General features: G+C 40.2%; 1 protein-coding gene across 14 annotated transcripts in view; it reads left to right on the plus strand.

The window, feature by feature from the left end:
* LOC701504 (immunoglobulin kappa light chain) overlaps positions 1–13738 on the plus strand; it is a 676887-nt gene that overhangs the window by 278958 nt on the left and 384191 nt on the right. For 2 of the 14 annotated variants that reach the window (XM_077959026.1, XM_077959034.1), the window contains exons 1-2: positions 2920–3016; positions 3142–3439. The exons of 10 other annotated variants lie outside the window; for them this stretch is intronic. In XM_077959026.1, coding sequence (XP_077815152.1) covers positions 2962–3016; positions 3142–3439 — 353 coding nt within the window. In that variant the 5' untranslated portion in view covers positions 2920–2961. Of the gene's footprint in view, positions 1–2919; positions 3017–3141; positions 3440–9370; positions 9447–13738 lie in introns of those variants that run through there. 2 more of the 14 variants (XM_077959032.1, XM_077959027.1) reach the window with 2 other exon arrangements.

Raw genomic sequence — 13738 nt, forward strand, 5'->3', positions numbered from 1 at the left:
ACATGTCAAAGATAAAGAAATGATAAGAATTGAGATGATTAATATCCCTCGTACCAAAGAATAATGATTTTATTTTTTACTATCTTAGTTTGGGTCCACCAGCAATGATGATTTCCATTTAAGCAGCAAATTTACACTGGGAGGAAAAGAGGAAAGTGAGGAAGGGAACAGAGGATGAATGCTAAAAGACACATCAACAACCCACCTGACTCAGGAGAACTGAAGATCAACCACTTGTGGAAACATGGACTAAATTCCTCTGGGCTGTTCCACCTGGGAGACTAGGAAGCTGTGGTATGTATACATCTCATCCTGTCCTCACTGATTGTCAGGTGTCTCTCTTGTTCTACTTCAAGCTGCTATAACAGATTCCTTGTCACTGTGTAATTCATAAAGAACAGAAATTTATTTTCTCACACTTCTGGAGAATGAGAAATTTAAGATCAAGGCATGGGCAGCTTAAGGTCAGCTTTCTCTACTTTCAAGATGATGCCTGGATAGCTGAGTTCTTCAAAGGAAGGAAGGCCATGTCTTAACATGACAGACAAGCAGAAGAGAGAGCGAGATCCCAGCCTTATAATCCCTGTTTATAGTGACATTAATGAATTCCACTAGAGGGCTCCACCCTCATGACCTAGACACATCCCTATAGGCCCCACTTGGAAATACCTTTACACTGAGAATTAACTTTACAACAGATGGCTTCTGGAGGACACAGTCAAATCATAGAACTTTCCTAAGAGATACACATTGCAGACCATCTGGCTAGCAGAGCATGCAGGCAGAGTTTTCTGCCCAAGATCATAAAGAACATAAGATATACATATGGCCATTGGAAGTGAGCAGAGGTACAGCAAATGGGAAAGCCCTAGGCTACAGACAGGACTGTTACATTCATCCTAGTACAGTTAAGCCTTGAATAACTTGAGTTTGAAATTTGCAGATCCACCTACATTTTTTTGTGTGTGTGTCACCTGTGAGTAAGCACCTAATTAGTAATAAATATGTTGACTCATTGTTATGATCTTCTTAATAACATTTTTTTCTTTAGTATACTTTATTAGAAGAAAACGGTATATAATATATCGACTATTCATTTCATCACTAAGGCTTTTAGTCAAAACTAAGCAATTAGTACTTGAGTTAGGGATGCAAAAGTTCTACACAGGTTTTCGACTGCACCTATGGTCAGTGCTCTAACCTCCATGTCATTCAGGGGTCAACTGCTCTTTCACTGTCTACCTGCGTCTCTCGGGAACAGGATTCTGGCAGGATTACTTGTAACAGGCGGGTTACAAGTAAAGGAATCCAGAAAATACTATCTCAAGTTATCTTGAATTAGTGTTATGATTATGTGAAACCAAAGTCATTTAGAAAGCAGCAAATGCACAAAAAGTCTTTTCCTAAATATCCCTTATCTGCTTAAAAGCAGATTCTCCAGAAGGAAACCGATCGTCAAGAAAATTCTTCCTAGGAAATTTTATATCAGGGAAGATTAACATAGAACAGGAATCAAAAGTAGAAGAGATTGGAAGTTGATGCTTTATCTAGACAAGCTGTTACCTATTCTTTTGAGGATGCACTTCTGTTCTCATCTATTCTCTCCAGGTTGCCTACACTTCCCAATTCCCTCTTCCCTAGAAAGGAAATACGAACAACTGGATCTCATTGAGTTATCTGGGTAATCACCCTGCTATGATATCCCACTACATTTTAAATGAATTTTGTTTTCCTTTTCTCTCATTTATCTTTCTTTTGTCAATTCATTTTCAGCAAACATTTAGAAGACAAATGGAGATTTCTTCATTTCTCTCAATATAAGCAAGTTCCCTTACAATTCAGGCTGCTTACAAAGCAGCAAGAAGGTTTGTGCACAGGCTACAGCACTGTGATTTTGCTCCCCTAGTCTGGCATCAGTAAAATATTGTGGAGCCCTAGGCTGTAGCCCACTGATGCCAATGTAGTTGGAGCCACTTCCCCTACTACTGAGCCAGGCTGGGACATTTTTGGGTACATTAGAGATGTGCGATATAACGATTGCAAATCATTTCCAGTTTCATTTGGATCAAACTTGATGTCCCAATCACTGATGAAATGTAAAAGAGGAAAGTGTTATTGATGGTGCATGGCAGGGACATGCTCTGTATAGTGGTCACCCTCACTAAGAAAGAAGAGCTTTGGGAAATAATACTCAGTGGCAGAAAAGAAGGTAGACTATGGAGGAGCCCAAAACAAGAATAAGGTGAAGCCCATTTAGTCTCTGGGTACTATAGAGACCCGCAGCTCTTGATAATGGCGGATGTGCGAGTGCTGCATTCATTGAGGAAATACAGTATCATCTCTGTGCATCTGTAGTAAACTGCTTGATCTTATAGTGGTAAGAACAATGGCATAACACCATTTGCTTGATTCTTAACGAATATACATAGCATCATGTCAATAAATTTTATTTTTATTTTTTTTTATAAAGGAACAATGTTAAACTCACAGAAATGTTGCAAGTATAGTACAAAGTAACCCCTTCCCTAATCGCTATCTCATGAGAGTCTTTTGAAGACCTGAGAATCATACCATTTAACATTTCACTATGTATTTCCTACACACAAGAATACTCTTCTAAATAATCCCCATACACCAATGAAATACATTACTCCATCGACTCCTGAGGAATATTTCAAACTGTCAAAAAAAAAATACCTAAAAAATGTCTCTCATAACAAAATAGTCCCCACTGGAAACATATTCTCTGCCAAAAAATTTGTGCTACACTGGTCTTACCTGGAACACCTGGGGACACTGAGCTGGTGCTGAGTTACTCTGATGAGCCAGCCCTGCAGCTGTGCCCAGTCTGCCCCATCCCCTGCTCATTTGCATGTTCTGAGAGCACATCCTCCCGCCTTGAAGAATTCTTAATAGGCTGGTCACACTTCTTGCAGGAGTCAGACACAGTCAGGACACAGCATGGACATGAGGGCCCCCGCTCATCTCCTAGGGCTCCTGCTGCTCTGGCTCCCAGGTAAGGAAGGAGAACAGTAGGAATTTACTCAGCCCAGTGTGCTCAGGACAGCCTGGCTCTTCAGGGAACTTCTCTTACAACATGATTAATTGTGTGGATATTTGTTTTTATGTTTCCAATCTCAGGTGCCAGATGTGACATCCAGATGACTCAGTCTCCATCTTCCCTGTCTGCATCTGTAGGAGACACTGTCACCATCACTTGCCGGGCAAGTCAGGGTATTAGCAGTTATTTAAATTGGTTTCAGCAGAAACCAGGGAAAGCCCCTAAGCTCCTGATCTATGATGCATCCAGTTTGGAAAGTGGGGTCCCATCAAGGTTCAGCGGCAGTGGATCTGGGACAGATTTCACTCTCACCATCAGCAGCCTGCAGCCTGAAGATTTCGCAGCTTATTACTGTCTACAGCATAATAGTTACCCTCCCACAGTGTTACACACCCGAACATAAACCCCCAGGGAAGCAGATGTGTGAGGCTGGGCTGCCCCAGCTGCTCCTCCTGATGCCTCCATGGGCTGAGAGTGTTCCTCAGATGCAGCCACACTCTGATGGTGTCGGTAGAGGGGGACATGAAGTCACCTCTGCATCCCAATTCCTTTTTCTTTCTCAGCCCCAGCTGCACAGACATAGCAATGCCTCTGCTGATTTAATGAAGACAGAGATCATGACACCTGAGGAGTCTAGTTTATGGCTTCAGTTGGAATTCATATAACAGAGAAGAAGCCACTATAGATATTCTAAGCAGCAATTGTCTTAATACAGAGAATTAGAGTCTAAAGTATTGACATCTAAATAAAATGTAGAGATAAATCTCTAAATTTAATGATTGCTAATTTAATATTTGCTAAGAAATGTTTGCCAAATGGGGCATACAGGAAAACTCAATGGTCTGCAGTGTGTTGGAAGAACAAAGAGTTTTATGAAAAAGGGAAATTATTACCTATCATTCTTTGAGAAATGTTATTGTCTCTAGTAAGAATTGGGAGGTGGCAAGTTCAGACTGGAAAGCAGTGGTGGACAAACTGAATCCTAGAATTATATTAAGTTATCTCAGAAGTTTTGGGTAAATTTGATGTCAGTTTACAATAACCCAAAGCAGTGAAGCTTGCGTATAATTTTGTTACTGAAATGCCGGGGATTCAATGTAGATCCTGTTGCTCACCACACAGAAAGCCAATCACTAAGACAACAGTATGGCCAAGGAACAGGCTTTAATCAGGTGCTGCAGCCGAGGAGATGGGACACCATTCGCAAATGTATCTCCCTGACCAACTAAAAGTAGGGGTTTAGATAGCAGGGAAGAAATGTGGGAAAACAGGAATTAGGGAGGGGTAAAGAAGATAATTTGGTCAACAGGAAGCAGGAGGTCGGTTAGGCAATCATGATGGGCAAAGGGTCTGATGTCTCACTGTCCCAATTCAGTGATATGTAACCTTCAACTCCTTGATTGTATCTAGAGGCCTGATGGTTGGTTTCCTGAAAAAAGAACTCAGATTAACAAATGTAACTATCTTGAGTTTTAAGACTGGGGGAGTCAGTTTCTAAGTTTATTCAAAAAACTATAAACATTAGTTCCATGGGATAATAAGGCCTATTTCAATTGCATTCTATAAGCAATATTTTGCATCCCAAGTGCCTTTCCCTCCTGGTTTCTTGCCTCTGTTGGGTATGACAAGAATGACCGAATTCCTATGATTAACTTTTACACTGCAACCTTTCAAAGCCAAGGATACTGTAGTCAGGAAGGTTGATAGTAGAAGCAGGATTCTCTGGCACTCCCTCAGAAAATAGAATGCATCTGCCCCTGAAGTGTGGGCTATCTAACCATGTCATCCTCAGTCCTGTCTTAAGGATGGTGGTGCTGCTGCTCTCAACTTCTTACAGCATCTTTCAGGTTTTTCTCCAGGCACATGTGTTGACAAAGAAGAAGACAGTGGGAATCGCCATGTTTGGGTGAATCTAGTTTCTAATGGCTGGCATTTGCATAGGAAAGCTCCCCAACCTGGCTCTAGGAGCCAGGGCTTTCCTCTAGACAAGAAGTGTTTCTAGAGCTGCTTTAAAAGAAACAAAACCTTCCCAAGGACCCTTTTTCCTCTCTCTCTGCCTAAAATAATTTCTTAAAAACTCCTATAACACTTGGGTTCCAGATACGAGGACATGGACTTCTTTTGGGGTGGGACATTATTCATTCCACCAACAATAAACATTTTCCCCAAAATTGTCCTACTTATGAATCAAGAGAGCTGGACAAAATCTTAGACTCAGGTTCCTCTAACTTGTGATTTTTATCTGTTGGGGTTCACTCACTCCACTGTCTCTAATGTAGATTTGTTGATGTGTGGATCATTTTAGAGGATTTTTAAATTTTGTGACCCAGTGTAAACAAAACAGTATCTGAGACAGGTCTCAATCAGTTTACAGGGTTATTTTGCCAAAAATAAGGCTTATGGCCTGTGACACAGCCTTAGGAGGTCCTGTAAACATGTACCCAATGTGGTTGGGTACATTGGTTTTATGCACTTTAGGGAGACACAGACATTACAGGCAAAGACATAGATCAATACATATCAGATATACATTTAGTTTCTCCTGGAAAGGTGGGAAAGCTTCAAGCAGGGGCTTCCAGGTCATAGGTGGATTCAAAGCTTTCCTGACTGGCTACTGGTTGAAAGAGTTAAGCTCTGTCTAAAGAGTTGAATTCATCATAAAGAAATGCTTGATTCTAGAAAAGGGGTTGTGGAAGCAAAGGTTCTTGTCATGTAGATGAATCCTATGGGTAGAAAATAAAGTAGATGGTGAATGTTGCTATCAGACCTTTAAAAAAATGTCAGACTCTTTAAAAAAGACTTAGTAAGGGGAGGAGATTCTCTATAGAATGCAAATTTCCCCCACAACAGGCAGCTTTGCAGAACCACTTCAGAATATATCAAAGAAATATTTTTAGGGTCAAATATTTAGATTTTCTTCAGGGCCTATTATCTGTCATGTTGGAGTATGGTGGTATCTTATTGCTACAAAGTATCTGTTTTATCAGTCCAATGATCTCTGATGTAATGATAATGCTGGTCAGTTGTGTCTGAACTCCAAAGGGAGGAGAGTATAATGAGGCACATCTAAGCCCACCTGCCAGTCATGCCCTAACCTAGTTTTTCAGATTTCTTTGAAGTTCTCTATCAAAAGAGGAATCCATTCAGCTGGTTGGTGGCTTACAACTTAATTTTTGGTTTTAACACACAGAAAAACAAAATCACTTCACAAATTCAATGTAAAATAGATTGGTAAAAAAAAAATTAAGTGTTTCCTGAATATTCCTATATTTAAAAGAAAAAGAAATTATTAGAATTCAGATGAGAAATATCCCTCATACGAAAGATTAACGATTTTTTTTTCCAGTATCTTAGTCTGGGTCCACCAGCAATGAGGATTCCTGTTTAGGCAGCAAATTCACACTGGGAGGAAGGAGGAAAGTGAGGAAGAGAACAGAAGATGAATGGTAAAAGACACATTAACAACCCACCTGACTCAGGATAACTGAAGATCAACCACATGTGGAAACATGGACTAAATTCCTCTGGGCTGTTCCACCTGAGAGATGAGGAAGCTGGGGTATGTATACCCCTCATCCTGTCCTCACTGATTGTGAGCTGTCTCTCTTGCTCTCTTTCAAGCTGCTATAACAGATTCCTTGTCACTGTGTAGTTCATAAAAAATTGAGATATATTTTCTCACACTTCCGGAGAATGGGAAATTTAAGATCAAGGCATGGGCAAGTTAAGGACTGCTTACTCCAGTTTCAAGATGATACCAGGAGTTTTGGGTCCTTCAAAGGAAGGAACACCATGTCTTAATGTGACAGACAAGTCGAAGAGACACAGAGAGATCCCAGCCCTATAATCCCTGTTTATAGTGGCATTAATGTATTCCACTAGAGGGCTCCACCCTGATGACCTAAACACACCCCAGTAGACCCCACCTGGCAATACCATTACACTGAGAATTAACTTTACAACAGATGGATTCTGGAGGACGGAGTCAAACCATAGCGCTTTCTAAGGGATACACATTCCAGGCCCTTTGGCCACCAACGCACGCAGGCAGAGTTCTCTGCCCAAGATCATAAAGAACATAAGACATGGATATTGCCACTGGAAGTGGGCAGAGGTACAGCAAAGGGGAAAGCCCTAGACTACAGATGGGGACTGCTACATTCATCCTGGTTCAGTTAACCCTTGAATAAATTGGGTTTGAAATTTGCAGATCCACTTATATTTTCTTGTGTGTGTGTCACCTGTGAGCAAGCACTTAATAAGTAGTAAATATATTTTCTCCTTTTTATAGTTTTCTTAATAACCCAATAATAATTGTTTTCTTTACCATGCTTTATTGGAATAATAGAGTACATAATATAAATAACTTAAAAACATAGTTAATCAACTATTTATTTTACCACTAAGGCTATCAGTCAAAAGTAAGCTGTTAGTACTTCAGTTAGAAATGCAAAAGTTCTACACAGGTTTTCATCTGCACCAGTGCTCAGTGCCCCAACCTCCAAGTTGTTCAGGGGTCAACTGCCCTTTCAGTCTGTAGCTGCATCTCTCTTGAACAGCATCTTGGCAGGTGGGTTGCAAGTAAAGGAATCCAGAAAATAACATCTCAAACTATGCTGCATTGATATAATGATTATGTAAAACCAAAGGCATTTAGAAAGCAGCAAATGCACAAAAAGGCTTTTCCTAAATATCCCTTATCTGCCTAAAAGCAGATTCTCCAGAAGTAAACCAATTGTCAAGAAAATTCTTCCTGAGAATTTTTATATCAGGGAAGATTAACACAGAAGAGGAATCTAAAATAGAAGAGACTGGAAGTTGATGCTTTATCCAGACAGACTATTACCTGCTCTTTTGAGGAGGCACTTTTAGTCTCATCTGTTCTCTCCAGGTTGCCCATACTTCCCAATTCCCTCTTCCCTAGAAAGGAAATATGAACAACTGGATCTCATTGAGTTATCTGGGTAATCACCCTGCTATGATATCCCACTGCATTTTAAATGAATTTTGTTTTCCTTTTCTCTTATTAATCTTTCTTTTGTCAGTTCATTTTCAGCAAACATTTAGAGGACAAGTGGAGATTTCTTCCTTTCTCCAAATATAAGCAAGTTCCCTTACAATTCAGCCTGCTTACAAAGCAGCAGAAAGGTTTGTGCACAGGCAACTTCACTGTGATTTGGCTCCCCTAGTCAGGCATCAGTAAAATTGTGTACAGTCCTAGGATGCAGCCCACTGCTGCTGATGTAGTTGGAGCCACTTCCCCTGCTACTGAGCCAGGCTGGGACATTTTTGGGCACATTAGAGATATTAGATATAATGAGTGAAAATCCCTGTCCAATTTCATCTGGATCCAACTGATCTCTCCATGTACATAGGCAATTGCTTGATAAGAGATTCAGTGTCTCTTTCCTAAAGATGTTAACAGGGTCGCTGGTGTCTGGGTCAGGATGATATCCCAATCACTGATAAAAAGTAAAAGAGGATAGTGGCATTCATGGTCCATGGCAGGGACAGGCTCCATGCAGTGGTTACCCTCACTAACAGAGATGAACTTTGGGAAATAATACTCAATGGCAGAAAAGAATGTAGACTCTGAAGGTGCCAAAAAACAAGAATAAGGTGCAGCCTATTTAGTCTCTAGGTATTAAAGAGACCTGTAGCTCTTAATAACGGTGGATCTGTGAGTGCTGCATGCATTGAGAAAACATGGTATCATCCATGTATCTGTAGTAAATTGCTTGATCTAATGCTAGTAAGAACAAAGGCATAACACCATTACCTAATACTTACAAATATACATAGCATCATGTCAATAAATTTTATTTTTAATTTTTCTAGAAAGGAACAATGTTAAACTCACAGAAATGTTGCAAGTATAGGACAAATTACCCTCTTCCCTAACCGGTATCTAATGAGAGTCTTTTGAAGAGCTGAGAATCCTACTATCTAACATTTTACTATGTGTTTCCTACAAACAAGAATACTCTCCTAAATACTCCCAATACACCAATGAAATTCATTGCTCCATCGACTCCTGAGGAATATTTAACATTGTCAAAAAAATACCTAAAACATGTTTTTCATAACAAAATAGTCCCCAGTAGAAACACATTCTCTGCAGAAAAATTTGTGCTACCCTGGTCTTACCTGGAACACCTGGGGACACTGAGATGGTACTGAGTTAATGACATGAGCCAGCCCTGCAGCTGTGCTCAGCCTGACCCTTCCCCAGCTCATTTGCATGTTCTCAGAATACAGCCTCCTGCCCTGAAGATTTATTAATAGGCTGGACACGCTTCATGCAGGAGTCAGACCCTGTCAGGACACAGCATGGACATGAGGGTCCCCACTCAGCTCCTGGGGCTCCTGCTGCTCTGGCTCCCAGGTAAGGAAGGAGAACACTAGCAGTTTCCTCAGCCCAGTGTGCTCAGTACTGCCTGGCTATTCAGGGAAGTCTTCCTATAATATGATTAATAGTATGAATATTTGTGTTTGTATTTCCAATCTCAGGTGCCAGATGTGACATCCAGATGACCCAGTCTCCTTCCTCCCTGTCTGCATCGGTAGGAGACAGAGTCACCATCTCTTGCAGAGCCAGTCAGGGTATCAGCAGCTGGTTAGCCTGGTATCATCAGAAACCAGAGAAAGCCCCTAAACTCCTGCTCTATAAGGCATCCGGTTTGCAAAGTGGGGTCCCATCAAGGTTCAGCGGCAGTGGATCTGGGACAGAATTCACTCTCACCATCAGCAGCCTGCAGCCTGAAGATTTTGCAACTTATTACTGTCAACAGTTTAGCAGTGCCCTTCCCACAGTGTTACACACCCGAACATAAACCCCCAGGGAAGCAGATGTGTGAGGCTGGGCTGCTCCAGCTGCTCCTCCTGTTGCCTCCATTAGCTGGGATTGTTCCTCAGATGCAGCCACACTCTGATGGTGTTGGTAGAGGGGGATATGAAGTCACCTCTGCACCCTAATTATTTTCTCTTTCTCAACCCCACCTGCGCGGACATAGCGATGCTTCTCCTGATTTAATAAAGACAGATCATGACACCTGAGGAGTCTAGTTTATGGCTTCAGTTGGAATTCATATAGCACAGAAGAAGTGACTATAGATATTCTAAGCAGGAATTGTCTTAATACAGAGAAGTAGAGTAAACTACTGAAGTCTAAATGAAATGTAGAGATGAATCTCTAAATTTCATGTTTTATGTGCAAAGAAATATTTGTCAAATGGAGCATATAGGAAAATGTAGGGAGACCCCCTGAAACTATTGCTGCTGAATAAAAGATGAAATGCTCCTGATTACTGTAAATACAAAATTGCACACAGGATTGTGTAAAGATAATGCTGGGTTGGACTGCCAGAATGAGCCAACAGAGCGTGATATACTTTTCCCTGCAGAGAGCCTATGAATGGATGTGCAGTCAGGGAGGTTTCACATCACCAAGATTCCTATCCCAGAAAAGCAAATGTTCACAGCTCTGGGAATGGAATGCGACCCTCGTGGGGAGCGTATAAACGGACGCATGCGGGGCACCTGTCCATAAGATAGGGCTATAAACGCCCTCATCTTGCTGCGGCTCTTCTAGGCCTTTTTAGGGTTAAGGCATACTCCCTTCCGAGAATTTCTGCTCTAACCTGTTGTCTAACTTCACGTCCTGCTTCTATGAATTGTTTGTAATCAGCTTTTGCTGCAACTGTTACTGCTGATTAATATCTTGCTAATCATAGGTCATGGAAAGACTGTGTTTCTGTTTTAAGGCTCTGTTAGAAATTAAACTTCAAGTCCTGTTTCTATGAATTGTTTGTAACCAGCTTTTGCTGCAACTGTTACTGCTGTTCCTGTTTTAAGGCTCTGTTAGAAATGACTGATGCACACACTATATTGTCAATTCTTATCTCTGTATACTGTACTTCTGCATACAGATGTTACATTAAAGGATTACTTCATCCCTATGTGACCATCTCACCTCATAATCAAATGACCCTAAATCCCTCACTAACCTACCCCCCCACCCTCACTAAACTTAATAATAAATGCTAGCATATCCAGTGCATTGTTGGAACTGTGGGACTAGAAGGCGGTGACCTCCCTGTACCCAGCTTTCACTATCTTGTGTGTGTCTATTATTTCTTGACCTACTGATCTGCCTGGGAATGAAGAGAAAGCCCCACTGCATTGCGGGCTGTTGGCCAGATCCTGCAGTAGCAAAACTCAATGGACTTCAATATGTTGTAAGAACAAAGAGAAGGATAGAGTTTTATGAAAAAGGGAAAATGTTAGCTATTGCTCTTTGAGAAAGTTCATTGGCACTAGTAAGGGTTGGGAGCTGGCAATCTCAGACTGGTAAGCAATGCTGGACAAAGTGAATCCTAGAATTATATCAAGTTATCTCAGAAGTTGTGGGTAAATTTGGTTTCAGCTTACAATAAGCCAAAGCAATGAAGCTTGCAGATAACTTTGTTACTGAAATGCCAGGGATTCAGTGTAGATCCTGCAGCTCCGCACACAAAAAAACAGTCACTAAGACAACAAGTATTACCAAGGAACAGGCTTTAATCAGTTGCTGCAGCCAAGGAGATGGGACACCATTTACAAATATATCTCCCTGAACTACTAAAATTAGGGGTATATATAGCCAGGAAGAAATGTGGGAAAACAGGAATTAGCAAGGCATGAGGAAGATAATTTGGTCAACAGGAAGCAGGAGGTCAGTTAGGCAATCATAATGGTTGAAGGTTCTGATGCCTCACTGTCCTGATTTGGTGATATGTAAGTTTCAGCTCCTTGATAGTATCTGGGAGGACTGATGGTTGGTTTCCTGAGAAAAGATCTCAGATAAGACAATTATAACTTTCTTGAGTTTTAAGACAGGGGGAGTCAATTTCTATGTTTCTTCAAAAAACAGTAATCATTAGTTCCATGTGATAATAGGCCCTATTTCAATTGCATTCTAGAAACAATGTTTTGCACCCTGAGTGCCTTTCCCTCCTGGTTTCTTGGTTCCCTTGGGTATGACAAGAATAACCTAATTACTACAATTAACTTTCACACTACCACTTTTCAAAGCCAAGGATATAGTAGTGAGGAAAGTTGATATTAGAAGCAGGATTCTCTGGTGCTCCCTCAGAAAACAGAATGTATCTGCCCTTGAAGTATGGGCTATCTAACTATGTGGTCCTCAGTCCTCTCTGGAAGCTTAGGAGTAGGGATGCTGCTGCTCCCAACTTCCAACAGCATCTTTCCAGGTGTTTCTGCAGTCTTCATCTCTGTCCCTGTGTCTGTCTTAGGTACCAATGGAGAATATTGAGTCATCCTTTTCTGACTTCCAAATCTCATGGGAGGACCTCTTATCGGGCAACTCTATAGGACACAAGAGAGGCAAACAAGGATATTTACATAAGTTAAAATGATTTTTCCCCCAATGCGGCCATTTTGAAAGATTATATTTAAAGCCACATGTCGAAAACATATCCAGCTTTATTTTCTTATTAAAGCAAATTTACATTTGCAAATATTTTCAAGATTGTAAAGGATGAAAACATGATTATTTGTCCATGGAATGATTATAGCCTCTATAATTAAATGGATTACACATTTTCTTGAAAATTTGTACTCACTGAAATAAAAGAATATATTTTACATATCTGAAGCTATGTTAGAAATTATCAAACTTAACTTCAACTGTGAATTTGGTTTTGAATGTTGTTCACTCCTGTGACCTGTCTGACCTGTCACAAGAATCTTTTGTCATGTGTAGTCACTGCTGTTCAGTCTTGTCCTCAGACAATTGATATCTATAGGCTGAAGATGAGCTTGGTACCCTGCAGAGGAACCACTCAGCTGAGCCCTTCCTTGATCAGCCAGATGATTGTGAACATGAGCATCCATGAGCATGCTAACAAATGTTTACTGTTATCAACCACTGAGTTGTGTATTTAACCAGTTACCAATCATTAATTCACAAAAGCTTACTGATACAGTATTTACACCTCTACCTATATGTACACACATGTATTTTTCCTTAAGCTGGTGGTATAAATGTGACTATTCAGTAATCAAATTTTGAAGTTATTAAGAGAAAATTAAAGACAAAATTAAAACTCGTATTTCAGTAAAAAATTAAAATTTACCTTATTTATGGAAAAGCATGCATACATATATATGATACATAGATGTGAACATATTTTTTGATAAAATGTTGGCTACAAATATATATAGTATTCATGTTTAAGTACATTTATTCTATCATATATGTACTATAAACATATTTATAAAATTCTTCTCTAAATTAAATACATTTAAAATTTTTTATAACATTCCATAAAATAATGGTATTCTGGACCACATATAGTTCTTACTCTTGCTATAGAAAATTTCTTTGTAGCCTTTATTTTTAAAATTCTACCAAACGCTAGTCCCTACCTAAAATATTTTCCCAACACAGTGGAGCTCCAAGGGTATGACTAGAACAAATTTTGACTAATGTTGAATATCAACCATTGCATCCTATGAAAGCCTCCGTTATGTTCATGCCCACAGTGATGATATGCCAAATAGAGTTCTCACAGCAATGGATGCTGGATGGAGTCACATCAGTGCCATTGTCAAGGAAGCCCTAGAAATGTAAAAATGATAACAATGAGTAAACTGCAAGGTTACATCTGATGATCA

This window comes from Macaca mulatta, chromosome 13 (assembly GCF_049350105.2).
Source record: "Macaca mulatta isolate MMU2019108-1 chromosome 13, T2T-MMU8v2.0, whole genome shotgun sequence".
Classification (NCBI taxonomy): domain Eukaryota; kingdom Metazoa; phylum Chordata; class Mammalia; order Primates; family Cercopithecidae; genus Macaca; species Macaca mulatta.